General features: G+C 42.1%; 1 protein-coding gene across 2 annotated transcripts in view; it reads left to right on the forward strand.

Moving 5' to 3' along the window:
- SLC25A26 (solute carrier family 25 member 26) overlaps positions 1-19640 on the forward strand; it is an 81725-nt gene that overhangs the window by 53356 nt on the left and 8729 nt on the right. Inside the window, exons 6-7 of one of the 2 annotated variants that reach the window (XM_003210166.5) lie at positions 4601-4645; positions 15096-15165. In XM_003210166.5, coding sequence (XP_003210214.1) covers positions 4601-4645; positions 15096-15165 — 115 coding nt within the window. The remainder of the gene's footprint in view (positions 1-4600; positions 4646-15095; positions 15166-19640) is intronic. The other variant, XM_010718697.4, reaches the window with a different exon arrangement.

Consider the following 19640-nt stretch of genomic DNA (forward strand, 5'->3'; position numbering starts at 1 on the left):
ATGAAAAATTGATCTGAAATTTGCAGTTTATGTATCCTTGAAAAATATTTTGTTTCCTACTCAGAAATGGGTTGTTGTTACCATTATTTTCTTTGCAATTGCAGTGGGATAGCTGCAGGCTGGCGTGTGCAGCTCAGACACTGTGGTGCAGCACTCCTAATAAATGCAGGGTTCAGCAGTGATAGCATCTCTATGAGCCTCGTAAAAGTGCTCGCGAGTGACGGATTAGGTGCAAGTCTGAGAACTGTTCAGTGGTGACTGCAGAACTTTCTCCCTGAGACGAGCAGATGTTCTTGCCATTGCCTTTGTGCTATCAGCACTGCCCAAATCCTCTTCGTAACTGCTGATTTTTCTCCTGTCCCTGTTAATATAGGGAACAGTGTAGGCATTGGTGAGAGAAATTGGTGAGAATCTGGGACAGAGGTGCAGTTTCCCAGGGATTTTAAGAAAACAGGTGAGCCTGCTTCCTCCTCTGGCTGCTTATGCCAGTGTCTCCTCCAGTATTTACTCTAACATTTGTAAAAACAGATAGCTCTTCTGGAGAGCAAGGCCCTGCTGAACTGGAGGCAGAGAAAACCTGAATAAACAAACATGTGCCGCAGATTAGTGAGAACATCTGTAGTTTTTATATTGTTTTGAGAATGCATACTGCATAGTTGTTCATTTCTTACGATTTTCTTGTTTCTCTCTTTCTCTGTTTTCTTGTTTTTAAATATATTGCTAATAAAGATTGGAGGTAGAAAGCACAGCTGGACTCTGCATGACATGCCACTGTTTAATTTCTAGCTCGGAGGATGGGAAGAAGAGTAGTTTTATTGTATCCTAGAAGAGAATAAAGCCACATGCAAATTCCAACCATGGACATCTGTTTCCTCTTTATGTGAAAGAATTCTCATATTTTGCAGGGAATCCCAGTTTTGAAGGGGCTAATGAGGTTTTTTCTTCTTTTCATTCCTTCCCCTCCACCCTCAACTTTCTTTTCACTGCCCAGCCTTCAGCATTCTCTCCCTGCTCTCTGGCTGCTGTGTTTCCTAGTGGACGATGTCAGCTTGCGATTGAGCATCAGATACTGAATGGGGGAATTCTAAATTCTATAAAATGTCGTGGTTTAGTTACAAAGAGTATTACCACTGCCAGTTCTCTGTATTGATGCATTTCTGTGGTGCTGTTTTTAAGTTCCTCCTTAAATTTCTCGTATTTTATTAAGCAGTATTTAGTGGGATTTCTTTTGCTCTGTGAAATCTTAAGTACTTGCAGGCAGGTTGGTATTTTTTTTAGAAGTGGACATCTGTGTATCTGTTGCTCTGGCTGTGACATGTAAATCTTTGTAAAAGTAACTTACTAAAAAATAATCTTAGAAAACCGTTTGTATCAGAGGAATTAAGTGAATCTATAAAATTACGAATCTGCAACATTAATTACATTAAGTTAGCTATCGAGTGCTAAGGAACACCAGGACCAGAGCAACTGACAATTTCACTAACCTATAAAACACTTCAGAAGAATGATTTACAGCTGTTTGAGAGCTTGAAGCATTTTTATTTTTTCTGGTGTATGATTTGACTCTGCTGAACAAACAGCGAGGTTATATAACATTAGGCCAGACATGAGAACTGGTACTCTCTTGTCTATTTTATATTAACGTCGAATCAGATGTTGGTGGAGCTCGCCAGGGTTTCATATTTGTTGGCAGAAAGCTACCCACATGTGTGGACCACATTTTTATTGTTGCCTTAGCCTATTTCAGGCATAAATATCGCTGCCTGGCAGGGTGTGATTCTGTTCATTGCTGAAGAGCTTTTCTTTTAAAAAGCAGAATGTGAAAAGGAATCAAATGACAAATGCTGTAGATGTTCAAATTAAGAAGCGTCTCAAAATGAGATTTTATCACGTGTGTCGTGGTAGAGGAATAGCAAAAAGGCATCCGAAGGCTTTTTCATAGTTGGGTTAGTTACCCTTGTAGAGCTGTTTCTTTTTGCATACATTAATGCTACTTCTGGGTGTGGGCTGTTTAGTCTGGGCTTCTTAGGGAAACGAGCCTTATGCAAACAGAGTGTATGCTGACCCAAACACCCTGCGGTGTGCACGGCCCACGGCTGCTTCCTGCCCAGTAGGATGCATTGGCCACAGAAATGTGGCCAAAAGGCACGTGAATTTCAGTTCCTTTGGGTTTCTTGAAGATAGGGGAGAACAGAGGCGATGGTGGAGTTTGGGGGAAGGCTTGCAATATGAACTGTTCAATGATGTGCTGGAATAGATGTTGAGAGAGAAACGGTGAAGGTCCCAGTCCCAGGAAGTTCACTGAACCCGGCTTGTGAATTATTTGGCTTCAGAGAATCTGATGACAAAAACAATACTGCAGGAAGCCAGGCTCCCTTTAGTTCTACTCCCCATGAAATTGCTTGTGTGGGTTTTGTTTGTTAAGATGCTGTCAAATGAGCTGGACTAGAGACTTTGACCCCCAAGAAATACAGAACATCTCTTGCTAGGATCTTGATGGAGGCAGAGGTCTGTCTTTGCTTGCGTTTTTTTCTTGGTTGCTTATTTTTGCAAGTTTTCAAATTCTACTGAAGTGTAATTTATGAATGTTGAGGTGCTTATCCTTCAGGCAGCTTAGGGTGGAGCCCTGTGGCTGTCTGGATCCCACTGACCTGCCTCTGAAGCCTTCCCAGGCGTTCTGTAAGCCTGAACGTAACAGCCGCTTATGGGGAAGGGGGGAACTGGTCATTCTTGTCCAGGTCTGATCCCCCTGCTGGGACATGGAAGGCAAGCACCATTAACGCTGAAAATCAAACAGCAGTCGTGAAGAACTTCCCTTTGGTTGGAATGCTTCTGGCTAATGATGGAGATAAAAGAGGGCTTCCTGTCAAAAGCTTCCCTTGTCTTATTAATAGCTGCGTAATTTTACCACTCATTCAAAGCAAAACTTTGAGACAGCATTTGAAAGCTTGTTTTGTTTGGAGTGCAGCTGGATATAGAGCGTTTCCTTTTCTCTTCTTTAACAAATTTGAAGCAAATGTAGTGGGTATTGTTTCTCTTTTTTCTATTTTTTGGCCTATGTAACAGAGTATTCTCTTTTCATTTTACATTGCAAAGAAATCATGCCATTTAACTCGAATTCAACAATGATGTAGCAGCATGTGGATATACATACATCTTCTCATAAATATATTACCAGACATTACTGTCAAATAGCTGGACTTTTTCACCCAGTATTAAAAATGAAATTTAATTGCTCCAGTTGAGTTTCAAGGCTCTGATAAATAAGAACTATGCCTGACCTTTCTTGTGGGGCTTTGGGATGCCACCAGGGATACTGCTCATCGTTCAAGATGACAAACTTCCTCTGAGATTTCAGTTTGTCAGCTCAATGTACAGCAATGACATTGATTTCTTCTCACTGCCATTTCCTGCCTGAATAGATAACAAATTTTCTCTGGCAGGTGTCTGTCAAGCTTAGTTTTGCCTGGCAGATTAACTTAATAGACTCATTTATTAATCATTAGTTGCAACACAGTGAAGGAGACAATACTCTTCAACTCTTGTGATGTTGAATAGATGTACTGTTTTGGATTCCTTTGTGTAGCTTGAATTTAGATTTAATAAGCTGCTCGTATCTCTACAGTGAATGTTTTTAACCTGATATTACTGATGTTAAAAATACCATCATTTATGTATTAACTGAGTCTGATCCATTTTGACTGTCTGCTACTTTTCATGGCAAAAGGTGCTTAAGTGCCTTCTGAGACAAGCAAAATGGTGCAGAAAAGACAAAACCTAAATAAAGGAGAAAGCTAACTCAACATGCATCATTTTTGGGGAAGGGAGAGATGTGGAGGCACCTCTCAGAGCCTGCAGAGCTGAGGGAGCAGTATGTTTGTTTTTTTCCTCTGTGTTGAGTTAGTCCCAAAGCATTTACTGGGGCAAAGCTGTAAATGCACAGGCACTGCAGAAGGAATGAGGGGGAGAGATGCAAGCTGTTGGGCAGAAGAACCTTTTATTACAGCTGATGAGAAGTGAAACGTGGAGCTTTCCCCTTGGGTCTTGGTTGGGTTTGTAGCTCTTCACTATCTGCTTGGAATTCTCAAGAGAGCTTGTTAATGTGAGGTCAGTGAGAGATGCTCCAAAAAGTTTCTCTCTGCAGCTGGTGCCCGACCTGCCAAGCCCTGGGCAGCTGGGCAGAGCATGACTGTTTGCAGCTCCATCTGAGTGCACATTAGTGAAGGTGTCTTTCTGACAGGCCGTGTTCCTGGCCTTGGCAGCACGTTGCTTGAGGCATCCTTATGGCTTTTTTGGCGGAGCATCCAACCGAGAATGTCCCTGCACTAGATCATACTGCTTATTGCTCTTCTAGGCCACCCTGGTTACAATACATTAACCTCTCAGCAGGAAACGTGATAAACAAAGTAGAGCTGCTTTAGTGAAACCAGTCGGTTAATGGTAGAGTACATAAAGTATCCTTAAAGATTTGTAAATGTAGTAAGCTGCAGTTCACTAAGTGAACAATAACTGTTACTAATTTGGCTGACTGCGGAACATGCCAACCTAATTTGCTTTTGTAACATTATGTTGTTGTTTTTCTCTATTCCCGCCTCACCAGATTCCCTTCTCTCTGGTACAGTTTCCCCTCTGGGAGTTCTTAAAGGTAAGTCCTCTTTTGTTATAGAAATGTAAGTTATACAGCTCACAAAGGCTTTCCATGGTAACTTGTCTAACTTGATTATCACAATTATGGGCACATCCAAGGATCAATAAGTGGGTACTGACCTACCTGTGCATGTGAAGATCATTTGCTTAGATATTTGAAAAGCAACAGGGAGCATCTCACCATCGAGATGTGGCATGCAGTCTAAATTCTAGTCCCCAGCATGCCAGAAATCTTATCTGCTGCTCTGACTGTTTTTATTGATTGAAATAGGGTGGGAACCATCTGTGTTGTGTGATTTATTTTATTCTGGTTTATTTTTTATTTTATTTCAACTTTTTTTAGCATTTTGCTCTTCGAGGTAACAGGAAATTGCAAATGATACAGAGAAGACTGATTGAGCCTGTTTTTGTGAACAGGGAGAGACTCAGTACATCGCTGATGTGCTGTTTTGATTGGCTGTGTATACATTATTTCAGAGGTCATTTAAAGAAGGTATCAGTTGGATGATAGTTTAATAGTGCAGTCTTTCAGAATGATGCACTGTTCTCCCCCCAGCTGGTTGCTTTGTTTATCATGGACAGAGTCATGGTCTATTTTTCTGAGCACAGAGCTGAATTTGAAGTGTAGTTTCCCTGCCCCTCTGTTTTTCCTTTAAATGGTAATGATGGTATGGTCCTCACTGCAGGAGGATGAAGCAGAGATGGGGTTTTTTAGTGCTTCGAGATCCTGGGTTGGAAGCATAGAAAATTATTGCAGATTGTGAAAAGCAGTGTAGCAACATCATGTATCATTTATAATAGGGGAACTGAAAAGAGAGTAATGTTCTTCTTGTTAAGGGTACTGAGCTTCCGAGAGAGCTTGACACTGAGACCCAAACTGGGAAGAAGTTCTGGGAAGGATGGGAGCCGGTGATGATGTTCCTTGCCCCTTGATGCTTCTATTTAGGAAGGAGGGCTTATGTTCTCAGTCTGTGCTTATTTGGGAGCTCCTGCTTCGTGTCAGTACCTCGGGTTGCTCTTGGGACGGAGCCCACAGTGGGAACGTTTGCATATAGAAGTTTCAGGGAAGCAGATGTGGAGAGGACTCTACGGGTAGGAGGAGCACAAAAGACATCAAGACCTTTCCTGCAGCTGTTTCTGCAGGTGCTTAGTGAGCTCTGGGCATTGTTCCCTGATGCAGGGCAGCTCTGGCTGCCTTATTAGGAATCTGTTCCTCAGCTAGTGTCTCAGAATCACTTTCTGTAAGCTCCTTGCAGCACTGCTGGCATAAGCTGCTAATGGTTAGTGAAGTTGGGAGCAAGAGGAGGCAGTGTTTAGAGAGAAAAAGTGCAATGTTCTCTCCCAAACCACATAAAACAGCGACATCACGCAGTTGTTTTCAGAATGCAAAGTTGGTTTAACCAATGTGCACATAGCTGTAGCAGTAAAATGTATTGTTTAAGTGTCTGCTTTGAAGGAGACAGTTTGAAAACAGCTAGCTACCAAAGTGAGTCACTTAAATGGGAAACATCATGCTTAATCTAAAGAGGTCAGTGCAGGCCTGAAGAGAAACAAAGCCAGGTTAGTTTGTTGTGCTGCAATATATTCTCTATATATTCTTCTGCCCATAGAACCAGGAGCAGAAATCTGCAAAAATCAATCTTGCATGCTTCAGTCATTTTGGCTTAGCATGCTTCAGTCATTTTGGCTTAGCATGCTTCAGTCATTTTGGCTTAGCACGTGGAGAGAGCTCAAGGTTTGTCACATCAAAGCCAGCAAGCAGTGAGGGCAGAATACATTTTGTTCATCTGAATTAAGCTCTTAAAAAAAAAATTACCGTGACAGTAAAACAAAGGAGAAAAATCATTATGGCCCCATAAGCTGGTGGGATCAGCTGGTAGCATCAATAGCAGTGTGATTCAGTGCAGGGCTTCTCGTGGGTGCTTTGAAGGGAGCATGAAGAAGCAGTAATTAAGAAGCATGAGGAGCAAGGAGGAGGAATAGAAGCATGAAGAACAAGAGAAAAATGGTGCAAAATGTAAATACACAAGGGCTAACTGAAGATGGTGTCTGAGGGACTTCTCTCACTGCATCAGTGGGGTTACTTTGGAAAGTAAGTGGAGTAAGGAGTAGTTGGGTATGATGTGTGTGGATCATTACAGAGGAACACGCAACAAGTGCCGCAGCTGAATGATTTTAAAAACCATTAGAGCAAAGTCGTACAAGCTGATGGATAATAAGCTCAATCTTACAATTCCCCAAACAAGCTGATTAGCATAAAAATAATGAAAAATAGCTTTCCACTATAAAGAAAAGTTAGCACGTGGAAGGAGAACATCCTTCATAAAGTGCTCTGCATCTAGCAGCACAGTGTTAAGCTTAAAGAAGCCTAATAAGGCCTGGTAGTAGGCAGCAATGAGGTGGTGCTGTATCCCATTTTCTATATCTGCTTTGCTTTAAGCTGCAATGGTTATTCTTTATGCTTCCAGTTGGCCTTAGCCACATAGTATACATGCAGTTTTCTTTTGTCTGTGAATGTGGACCAGCTGTCCTCTGTGAGAGTTAACTTGCATGCCATGCAATGGTTTAAAGGTAGAAAAAAAAAAGAGATCTCTGTACAGATCACAAAACTGAGGTTGGTTACACTGTTGGTGCTGACAAGGCAGTATTGCAGAAATTAAATTAAAATTAGCAAGGAATAGATGTTGCTTCAAACACAAGTTTGCTTCCAGTAATTCAGGTGAACACACAATTTAGAAACAATAGACAATTAATCTTAGTGCTTGATTTGCTCACATGTCTCTAGCAATGTGGAGTTCATGCTTTCTGTATTGCTTTCTAATCTACTCTGTTAGGTGTTTTATTCAGTACTTCTAACCATCATGTCTGAGCATCTACCAACAGCACATTATCACTTGTTCCATATTGCATTTAAATACATATTTTCTCTTTATTGAGACCTGAGAAAAATGACAACTGTAGTTTCTGTGTGGGGGATACTACAGAAATGTGGAGCATCAGGTTTGTTTGTTTTTGTGCTTTCCAACAAAATAGGGTTTAAAAACAAAGCAGCAGAATAGAGCACTGCTGGCTAGTTTTCAGCCCAGCAACATCTTGTCAAAAAAGCCTGCTATTTATGGCTGAGTGGAAATGATCAGCTCCCTAGGAGAACGGTGCTGTGTGTAAGATAAACCCTTCTCAGGTGGAATGAGGCTCAGCCCTCTTGGGTTTTATGTTTCTGCATCTTGGCTGCACTTCAGAGCCACTAAGAAATTGCTCCAACGCAGCTGTAAATGAAGAATGCTCTCTTTATAGACCTAATGTATTGTCTGAAGAGAAGGGTCTGGTGGTCAGTGAAGAGGGAAGGAACAGACAGGACAGAAATACATAGGTCTTAAATGAGTGGACTGGGAAAATAAGTTTCTATTTCTTCCTTTGGTTTTGTTTTAATGAGAGAAAACAGACCTAATATCCTGGGAATCTTTTGTTTTTCATCAGGCACATCCAGAGATGAGACATTTGCATGTTGCTAAGACTTCATAACATCGAGGTCAGGCTGACTTCACACTATCATCTGCATGTGCCAGAGAACCCTGGCAGACAGCAGCCCCCAAGGAGAGCTGTCACAGCCTGTGCTGCTCCACTGCCCTGGGATCTGTGGGGCACATGCAGTGACTGCTGAATGTGGCCAGGATTTCCCTTTTAGTCTCTGTGCTGCTCAGCACCCAAAGCTCTGAGACTTTCTGCAGCTATGGTGAACTCCTGTTTTTTGACACTGACTTTTGCCTTAGGACAGTTTTTTCAAATCTGTAATCTTGCACATTGGCAGGTGTTCTACAGAACCGTGTTGCACCTTGAGAGGCAGCAGTGAGAGAGGGAGCTGCAGCGCATGGGCAGATCTCTTTTGTGGGGTTTTGTAATGGCTATGCTGGTATGTGATTGCAAACTAAGTTCCTGAACAAGTAGAGGAATGCTTGGATGGCTTCAGGCAAAGAGAACTGTTTGCGAAGTACACACAGACACATTTCCACCCTGTGAAATAAATGGGGCCTGACAATGAAGAGAATGGGGAGAGTCCATCCATTCCTATGAATCTGAGTGGTAGCAGAAGAGTGGTTGGGTCAGAACAGTTTTTGTGTTGTTCCTAAACTGCTTTTTGCCCCTGTGATGGACAAGGTCCCTTGTTTTCTGTCCAGGTTCAGCTCTCTCCAGGCACAAGGCACTTGTGTTGGGAGTGAGCAAAGCTCGGGAATTCTGCTGATGGACTGGATTATCTATCTGAGTGAAGGCAGAGGTAGATGTGCTTCAGAGAGCTCAAATCTGGTTCTCAGTGAACAGGTCAGGTTGTGAGGTTGGGCTCAGTCCTGCTTATAGCTGTCAGTGCAGGCAGACCTCAGAGCAAGCTGTGTGCAGGGACTGCTCAGTGGGTTTCTGTGGGGCAAGGGCCGGTTGGAGCTTCATTGCACCTGATCTTTAAAGTTGATAAGAAGGAGAAATGTACAGAATGCTTCTACCCTGGCAGCTCGTAGAATGCTTCTACCTCAGCAGTAAGACGTGTTTATAACTCGACCATTGAAACAATAAACTGCATGCTATTTCCCTCCTAAAATTTATAATCAAATCTGGTGCTGTTTAACAGAATCAGTAGAAAATAGAGGAATGTAGTCAAACTGGGCCCAAAATGGTTTTCCCTGCTCTGCAGGTAGGTGACAGCTTTCCATTTTTTCCTGGAGGAGTAGTTGAGTGTTTCTTTTCTGCTGCATTCAGCTGCATGTAGGTCAAGAGTAAATGAAACCAGGCCCAACTTTAAACCCATTTCCTTGCAGGCAATGTAGTAAGTGTTCTACCATGCCTCTCTTGCTCTTTGAGTAACGATCGGGCTGATTTAGGGATTAAGTCCTAATCATTAAATAACACTAACGTGTCTGCCATTTGCTTAGGTGCTGTATCAGGAAAACAGATGCTCCACAGCAGCATTTCAAGGCGTGATGTAATTTGCAGCCAGTGCTGCGTGTGCATGCCATAAGCATAACGGCTGCATTTTTCTCACAAAAGAACAATGTCCCCAACAGCTGTTCAGCAAACAGCCCTCGCTTTATTAGTGTCACAATAAGTGTCATTCACACAGTCTTTAAGCAAAGTCGAAGGAATGCTCTACGCCATCTGCACCAAAAAGGAAGAAACAAATGCAGTCCTTACAGCACTGCAGACACGTTTGAGAAACTGGCATGGCCTTGGATCATCAATGCAGCCTTTAAAACAGCAGAAGTAAAACAGACCCATGTAGTCTGTAGATACAGAGCCAGATTGTGATGCTCTTGGTTGTGCCTATACCACAAGGAGCTCTCTAGAAATCTCCAAGCTTGCCAGTGACATTTAGTAGAATATAGAAATGATCGGTGCAGAGGGCTCACCTCTTGACTCGGGTGCTTTTTCTTGTTGAAGAATCTTAAAAGAAGCTTGTATTCTTCCATGCAATGTATTCACACAAGTCTGTGTGAATACACCTATTTACTAGCAGGTAGTAGCAGTGTGTATGCTCAAGGAAAGCAGGCCTAGCTTTGAAGTGATTTCTTAGAACTGTGTTTTCCTTCCCAGACACGTATAAGGCCCTTTGTGCCATGGAAACTGAGTGTGGCTGCCGTATTATGTTCTGCCTTGCCATGGGAACAGTGTTTCGAAGACATTTTCTTTAACCAGGCTTTTAGCACATCCATTTTGATTTACATCCAAATGGGTCACAGACATCAATGCAGTATTATATAGAGGGGGAAAAAGGGAATGAAACGCTTTTAACATGAAAAATATGCTGTTGCATGTAGGCCAACTTTTGTTCTCTTTCTCTCGATTTATCTGGGATTTGGGTGGGTTTAATTCTAGGGCCAAAATCAGTACTGGCTTAAGAGAGCATAGCTCCACTAGTGTGAAAAGCATCTCAACGTTTTTGTCAACAGTAAACTTACTTCACTGAATTTTTCCCATGTTTGAGCTTGCATGTTTCCTGCATGATAATGTGCACATGTACTGCACACATGTTGCACATATGCACATAAAAATTCACTGGGAACAACATTTGCCTCTGTGCTTTTTGACTTCGTCTAGAAATTGCAATCTGCTTATGAAATTTTTGCTTCTCCTGTAGTTAATGTGCCATGCATTTGTAAGGATCAGCCATGCAGAATACCACATTGTGAATAAAAATAAAATACCTAATAGCAAAGGCAAGCATGGACATATCTTTTTTTCCCTCAGACTGCAAGAATGTATATATCTACAAATCAGTGTGAGATGCATAGAAATACTACAGGTACTTATCATTGGAGGGAGCTGTAGTATTTTCTCAGCTTCATGCCTCAAATGTGGAGTGTATCGTGAGATCTGCTTACCTGTTGGTGACTGAAGAGTAGTAAGGTCAAAGCAGAGGTGTCCCATTGTCTGCACTGCCTCTGGCAGCATTTGGGATATTGTTCCGGTCATCAGGTTTGAGAGAGAAACGTGAGTGTTGTGCTGTCCCAGTATTCCCATAATGTAGGTGTCCTGAGTATAGACCAAGACCTGATGGTGCTGTGAACAGAAAGCTGGGAGATGATCTCTGCCCAGAACTTTTATCATGAATGTATGGCAGCTATGACAAACACACAGGTAAGGAGTTCTTTGAATGAATAAGAAGTTATTGGGCCATCTTGAGGCCAGGTGTCCTCAACATGCAAACAGCCTTCTCAGTGCTGCACGTCCGTGGGCACTATATATAACTCCTCCTGGATTTAAAGGAGATTGTAAAGTTTTCTTTCCTTTTTTTTTTCTTTTTTTTTTTCTTTTTTTTTGATTGAAAGGCCTTTGATGCATCCTAAGAGGGACTTTCCCAGTGCACCCTTTGCTCAGCAAAATGCGGTGTCCAGATGTGATTATATTCTCAGTATAAAAAAATCCTAATGTTTGAGGTGAGAAATAGAGGATACTGTCCTCTGGGAGAGTATGAAATGGAATCATTAGGAAGAAATTAAGGCACTGCTCGCAAATAAAACTGGACCTTTCTCTGCAAACATTATCCCTGGGAATAATTGGAGATCTGCATTCAGGCTTCCTGCTGGGTCCAGTCCCTGGAGGACACAGCTGCTGTATTGCTTTACATGGTGCGGCAATGCACAGGGAGATTTACATATATATCACATAAAAGTGTTTACAAAAAAATTAGCATGTGATTGAGCTGGGAAGCTGCAGAGGGCCCCAACTGTATGAGTTTCCATGCACTTCAGCCAGAAGATTTATTTCCAATTTGTTATTCATAAGGGAAGAGAGAGAGATTGGGATGGGGTCCTTTGAAGTGGAAAACAAAGTCTTCTATTCAGCCTTCAGCTTAATAGAATACACATGACACAGGCTTGGCATGGCGGCCTGCTTTCATGTAATGCGCTTGTTGTCATTTTGCTTTCCTAGGCTGTGAATGCTAGTGGGAATGGGTACTGCTCTGGAAAAGTCTCTATCTCCTGCTGCCTTCCGCAGGAGATGCGCAGTGCGAGCAGGTAGGAGCTGAGTGGCAGTGGTGAAACCAGGCTAATCGGATTGTTGCCATTGTGTTGCTAACAGTCCCCGGTTTGGGTTTTGCAGTGGAAGAGCCTATCTAGTAAAATTAGAATCACTGCAAGGCTTACACGTGAACTTCTGCCTGGACTTGGCTTCTTTGGAGGCCGGGAGCTCTGACCGCACTCTTGTGTTGTGGCAGTAATGAGCAATTCCATCAGAAGTCAATGATTTCATATAGGTGAATAAGGCATGTATTTCCTTTCAGGAACAAGGACCTATTTTTTCAGTGATGCTATTATTACCCATGTCTGCAGCCTGTCATAGCTTCTTTGCATTGCACTGTATTAGTAGTACTGAAACCACACTTCGTGCAGCACGTGGACAAGTGTTTTTTGAAGACATTACCAGCCCTGTAAGGCCCTCTCAGTGATTGGGTCTGTGGGCTGTGAGAGAAACCACGTGTGACCTTCAGCACATCAGCCCAGCCCGCAGTGCAAGCGTGCTAAGGAAGAATTTGGAGCAAGATCCTGCCAGGCCTCTTGGTTCCTTTCGGCTTCCCTCTCTCTCCTCGCTTCTCTCTTGCTCTTCTGCATATTCAGGTTTGGAGCTGTGAGTGAATCACCGAAATCAGAGATGGAAAGAAATGCATGAAGTCATCTCATCCTGCCTTTGCCAATGCAGGATTATTCCCCACAGTACAGTGTTGAGTGCCTTCTCCAGTCTATTTTTAAATGACTCAGAGGAGAGGGCTTTCCTCTCCTCCCTGGGGAGGCTGGCTCTGCTATTCAGTAGACCTCACTCTTGGGGAATTTTCTTCCTGTTCTCCAGTTCTCCTTTACCCTAGTTTAATTGAACTGTCTCAGGCTCCACCCTTCTAAATAATTTTCCATATTACGTGACACTTGCAAATACCTGTTGTCAATTTGTGGGCATGATGGATGAGAATTCATCACGGTTTGTACAGACCTGTAACAGGAGGCCAGACGTTATCAGAAACTAGATTTCAGATTTAGAAGCCAATTAATAAGAATGACATGTAGAACTGTTTCAGAAACACCGTTGATGCAGAAATCCATCATGACTGAGTATAGGCTGGGCTTCTGAATGTCTGCATTAATATGTTTGTTTTCTTCTTAGTCTTCCAACAGATCTTGTGGTCTTTGCATAGCTGAAGTAACTGTTGCGAGTTCTCAGGTTGAATTGTAGATGTATATGCGTTTGAAAAACTTTTAATTAAAAAAGGCAGTACTATTTTTGTCAAGGGGCCGCAGCAGTTAGATTTCTAAGCCTTGACTTTCAGATTGAGGTTGCTTAAGCTCCTTAAGTATTATGAGAAGGGTTTTGAAGATGGGATTTATGCTTTGACAATGCCAAGATGTTTTGGAGCAGTGCTCTTTGTCTTATGATGGAGCATGCATCCTTCATCCAGCAGGACTGACTTGCAAGAAAGTTGCATGTCCGAAGAGTGTAAGTTATTCCAGAAAAGCATCTTATGTGTTTGAAGAATTATGATTCCCTATTTATTTATTTATAAGATGAAAATCATTTTCTGCTGTGGTTGACAGAAGAATAGAAACACATTCTGAAAACACCAGGAAAAAGAATGACTAGCATTAAAGAGGCTGAAATCCCTTTAGTGTTTTCGTAAAGCAGAGCTGCAGCTATTTAGCTGTGGCAGGATACCAAACAACATTGTGGCTGGCCATTGTTGCTTGAACAGTTTGATTTTTAAAACATTCAGCTGAAATATAACCACCAGCCAAGTTGGAAGAAGCGAGTCACAAAGACAGCATGTTAAATCAAGAGTCAGCAAATGAGGGAAATGAGTTCCTGTGCCCCAGTGGAGTGTGGCTGCATAGCAGAGCAGGAGCCTGAGAGCAATATCTCAGCTTAGCCTAGCTATCGGGTTGCTTTCAAGAAAATTTTATAGTGTAGAAATAATACAGCTTTAAAAGGAGTGAGATGGTGCTGTAGTTATAAAATAAAATTATTGATTTCTCTGCAGTAGGCCTCAGAAGGGCCATGGATCCTCTCCTTTCTGCTAAGCAGCATTCCTGAGCTCATAAAACAGAAATCTCTCCTCCTAAGAACATCCAATGTTAAGCATTTCAAAAGATGGGATAGGGATGATGAGGGGGGTGGAGGAGGACAGAACAGTGACTATAGCTGGCAGAATAAAAACCCACCCAAGCAAGCTTTGGCCTTTGCTGCTGATACCAATCAGAGTCATCAAGCTGTGTGTTTGACCTGATTCTAAAAAACAAGCACTAAGAAGACACAGTTCTTGTTGGCGTTTTAGAATGTGCATGTTTACGTGAGAGTTTAATGGGTTGGAGCATGGTGTGTGGGAGCAGTGGCAAGGAGAAGAGTGTGTGGTCCCTAATGACGCCAAGTGAAAAACAGACACACCTGCTTCTGAATATAATGGGAGCGATAAGAGTAATTTTCTTAATGATGGTTTCTTTTGGGAGCACAAGGGGAAGGGTTGGTTTAAGAAGTGAAGGGGAGCAAACAATTCGTATCACGCTGGACCAGGGACTGCTCATCTTACATGGGAGTGCTGGATGGATCTGGGCTGAGCTGGTGCTGCTGCCTGCATGCTGCCCCCCTTCACGCAGTGTTTTGCTTTGCATGGTTTTATCTGCCAAAAAGAAAATAAATTCACAAAATATTTGCAAGGTTACATGGCCACAGGCTTAAATACATACATATGAAATCCTTGAAAGCAATTTGCTTCAAGCCGCCCTCCGTTCCAGACGTCTTTCTCACTCCATCTGCTCGTTCAAGTACACAAGTTCCTTGGGAAAAATCACTTATTACATCACTGAAAAATGCCACAAAAATAGCTTTTCGCTTAAGTTCCCATCCTTGGAGTTAACTCGCGTGGGGATCAGATAGATTCAAACATTTAATAACTTTTTATTTTCCTTTCTCTTTAAACACAGGATCTCTGGTCATGGAAGCAGGGTCACGTGGTGGATTCTTGGCAGTCAGCAGTCTGTGGAGCTTTTGCAGGTGCAAAGGATTATATGTTATACTGGGAAAGACTAAAGAAGAAAAGGAAAAATGTGCAAATCTATTAAGTATAGCAGAACAACATTCCTTTGTAATTCAAGTTTGTTTAGAAGAAAATGGATCCAGTTGTTATTTGGAAGTAGGAAAGTCAGCAAAGGAAAGAGCAGGGAAAAAAAAGACCGACTCAAACAGGGTGTCTGTTTGAAAGACAACCAATTTGTTTTTGACAAATTTCTGTTATTTAAAATCCAGGGGCCTGTCAGTCAGGCTTTGCGATTATTTCCAAGTTGATTTGTAAAATCCTCATCCAGGAGGAACTTTGCTTGGGTGCGGGCTTGTGCAGCTGTCTGCTCCGAGCGCTTCCCCAGGGCTTTAAGTGATTGCAGTGAGAGGCCATGATTCACCATTCATGTGACAGCTTTGACAGCCATGTAGATTAACTAGAGTCAGGAGAGCAGAGGCTAGCACTGCACAGCCTGGAGGCAAAAGCCTTCCGCAGCAAAAAAAAAAACGGAGGGTGAAACATCTGGGCAATCTCCAGACACTAGAACAAGAATAAAGAGTGGCAGAATACAATACTGCACTATTTATTACCAAACAAGCCAGAAGTTAATTGAATTCTTCAGTAGGCTTCTTGCTTGATTTTAGACTACTGTAGTTATTTAAAAAAATGAAAATAAAAATCAATTAATGACTCATCAGTATAGCGGACAAGTTAGAGGGAGGAGAGGCTTAACTGTCTTAATAGAAAAACAGGTTAGTAGTTCAGAGATGGATACCCAGAGCTTTTCCCCAAGGAATTAAAATATGTTTTGAGATTCTAAACCAGTGACACAGTATGTGGAAAAAATAAATGCTGTTTAAACATAAATTATAGCATTTCTTGAAATAGAGATTATCAAAAGCAAAGCTTGTTCTTTGATGACTTGTAAAATCAGAGCTGTTACACTTTATGTAATTTTTAAAAATAAACTCTCTTATGGGAATTGAAATATTAATAGCAACAGAATTCCAGCAGTGTCTGAGGCTTCCTTTTGGTAGGCACTGTAACAACACAGCTGAGAAGAGAGGGTTGATGGCTCTGAGTGCACTCAGTTTAGAAGACCAGGCATGCACGCAATGAGGGGAATAGTTTGAGTAGAACTGATTCAATTTGAGGCGGAGGAGGTATTTTAGGCAACCTGTTATGTGTCCAGCTGTATTTTCTATGTTTATTTGATGTGAAAAGTTTTTATTCTGCTTAAAATTTGGTCTGCTTTTGGGTTTTACACTGACTTAATCAGCACAAACAAAATGAGAGCAGTTGAAGCAGATGGTTCATTTTGTTTTGAAACCAAACAAGCTATCAGGCTAAAAATGCTTTAAAATGCAATCTGGGTCTCTGCAGGTGTGATAGGAGATCATTAATTTAACAGTGTTGATTTCTTTACAGTCAGATTGATACAAAAACTGTGTTCAGGCACGTTCAGAGAGCTGGAAAGGTTATCTGATTTACCCAAGGCTTTGTGGAGTAATTTCCTGAAGTCCAATTTGGTGCCTCAGTTGGAAACTTAGCCTGGTGCCTCTGTTTCCTTCCGTCTATGTCTTGATTCTGGCCAGTTGTGCTTGAACTTGCTACTGTTTGATGGATATTTGATAGTATGTGCTCACTTTCCAGTGGAAACATGCAGAAGGAGCTTCCAGAGGCACAATCGTGCATGGGTGCTTCAGTGCCCTTGGCGTGCACTGGGAGACCTGACACCTCAAGGGGACACCAGGTCTTGAAGCAGCACAGAGAGTTCCAGGTTCATGTTCAATGAGACAGTTCATAAGCTCTATTCCCAAAGCAGGAATCTTTGGAAAACTGGAGTCCCCTTTTGTAGATTGTGATGAAACCGGTGATGATGTATTCTGTGGTTGACCTTGCAGCTTCAGTTCCTCCAGCCTGGTTTTCCTTTTTTGTTCTTTCTTTCCTCGTTCTTCCCTTTTCACTAGCAACATTTTAAACTCCCTGTCTGAAATGTGTCCTTTGAGAGCCTGCTTCAAAACTCACAAGGTTAAACTGGCTTTGGGTCAGAACCTTACCTTTCGTTCCCTCCCTCTGCAGACACTCAACAGGCAGAATCTGCATTGGACTAAACCAGCCCTGCATCCATTCTGTTTTACTGAACATATTTAGCTCCATTACTGAATGGAGGAGGTGGAAAAATAATTTCCTGCTTTCTGAAGTTTCTATTCCACATTAAAAACGATTAACTACCTGCTTACAGCTTCAAATGAGGGAAGAAAAACCAGACCAAACATTTTATCCCTTTTTTTTTCCCCACCCTAAGCAAAAATTGAAATGCCACAAGCGCCCTGTGAAGAAAATAAGATGTATTTATGCATTTGAATGGGTTTAAATCATCACATTATAAACCTCCAATGGAGAAGATTATCCAAAATCCTGCTTTTAAATGCAAAGATGCTATCAAATGCCACCATGGTAGTTGTGGGTTAGAGAAGTCACACAGACGTGCTTTTCTCCCGTGTTCCTTGCTTGAATTCAATACTTGCTAAAAATATGTCAGAGGTCCTGAGGGGCAGGGTAATAAGCTGAAACAAACTGAATGAGAGGTCCTCTTTGGCTTCCCTTTATGGTGAGCACACACATATATGCGTGTGTCTGAATGTGTTGGTTAGCTCCTAGCTACGTCGTAATTGATTGTTTGGCAAAGACAGAACAAAGAGTAACAATATATTGAATTCCATCCCCAGTGCCTGTGAAATAACAGAGATTTCAGCCAAAGTGCTGTGAGAGGCCCCGACTCTTGTTGAGCACACATGTGTAGGATGTATGTATGCTATCCATGGGCTTTTTATAGAAACGTAATAGGCATGAACATAAATATCAGATATTTAGAATCTTCTCTGTCTCATCTGTTAATGATTTAATCCCCAGAGGCCTTGACCAGCTTTCTCATCATCTCTGGTGTATTAACTAGAGGAGACACTTGGAGCAGTCAGGGACTGAGAGAAGGAGGTATGTGAGCAGGCAGTGGGGAGGAACTCAAGAGTAGGTCTGTATTATAGAGTGTCCCAGAAGAGTCCTGTGTGGGTTTCTGGTGCCCTCCACAGATTCGGGCTGGTGGCAAGGAAATTCTGCCTGTGGGTATTGACCTTTGTTAGGAAAGCAAAGCACTGCCCTGCAACAGTGATACTGCTCCTGTTTGTCAGAGCACCAGAGTGCTCATTTAGTGTGAAAACTGCCCCTATTAAAGATGCTTCCTTTTTCTCCCAGAGTTTAAAAAAATAAAAATAAAGAATGACTTAACATTAATAATTTGTGCTCTGTTTTGACAGAGTCACAGAGAATGGAGGTACAAGCCTAGTGAATAATAAAAGCACTAATGACACCTTTTTGCACATTAACAGGAGGGACTTCCCATCACTTTTGTTTTGATCTAATTGGCTCTGACAAGATTACACACTGTGTGTGAAAGCCTCCTCAACTGTATAGCTCTGAATAAATTTCTGAGTAGTTTTCAAGATCTCCCTTCACTGTTTGCCTGGACCATGCTTCTAAATCCAGACCAGTTCAATCACTGGAAGAGCAGTGCTTCTCCTCCTGGTACTTCTGCTGAGGTCACTTTGCTGTGCCACTGGCAGGTGTTATCCCTGCAGTAGTAAATGACTAGAATCAACTTCTTAAAAATTAACCTAATATCAATAAAATACATCTTCAAATCAAGAACTGCTTCCTTACCACTAGGACCTAGAGTTATGTCTTGTTTTCAAATGAAGTACTTCATTCTGTTCTGATGCTTCTCAATTTCTATTTGCATATGTCCGCTAAGAACGATAGGAAATGTCAGCACAAACCTAGAGGATTATCTTGAAGTCTTCAAGACTTTTTATTCTTATTGCCAAGTGAAGGTAAACTGCTCTCTGCTTGGCCTCAGAACAGTGGATGTCTGTCTCTAGCACTTCCATCAAGACCTGGTCAACGGAGAAGTGTGAGTAGCAGGGGGATTTTCTGTTTAACACCCTGCACTAGGTAAATTTTAGGCTGTTTAGTTGACATGTGTGAATATACAGTGTCCATTGTAACTTCTTGGGAGACAGGTAATGAATTTTCCAGTAGCATGAACTTTCCTTTTCCCAACAGAGGTGTTTGTTGCCCTACTAGAAGCGTTAACAAGCCAAGAGCCTTTTCCTGTGTGCAGATCTATCTTTATGCTACTTGCTGAGCTCAAGCCAGTGACAGATTCTTCTAAGGGCAAGGGATAAAAGGAACCTTCTCAGTGAGTGAGTTCGTAAGTCAGTCCACTGGTCTGGTCCCAGGCCACTCTGGAGGTGCCTTTTCTCTTTGGTAGCTCTACAGAGACAGAAGGATCACAAGCATGAGGTTGGATGCATCTGGGCCTTTCCTTTCCCCCTCACACTACGATACCTTATTTTTTCTGACTGTTGGACAGATATTATCAGCTGTGTGTGACAGCTCTTGGAGTTGTGAG

Source organism: Meleagris gallopavo, chromosome 14 (assembly GCF_905368555.1).
Source record: "Meleagris gallopavo chromosome 14, MGAL_WU_HG_1.1, whole genome shotgun sequence".
In the NCBI taxonomy this organism is placed as follows: Eukaryota; Metazoa; Chordata; class Aves; order Galliformes; family Phasianidae; genus Meleagris; species Meleagris gallopavo.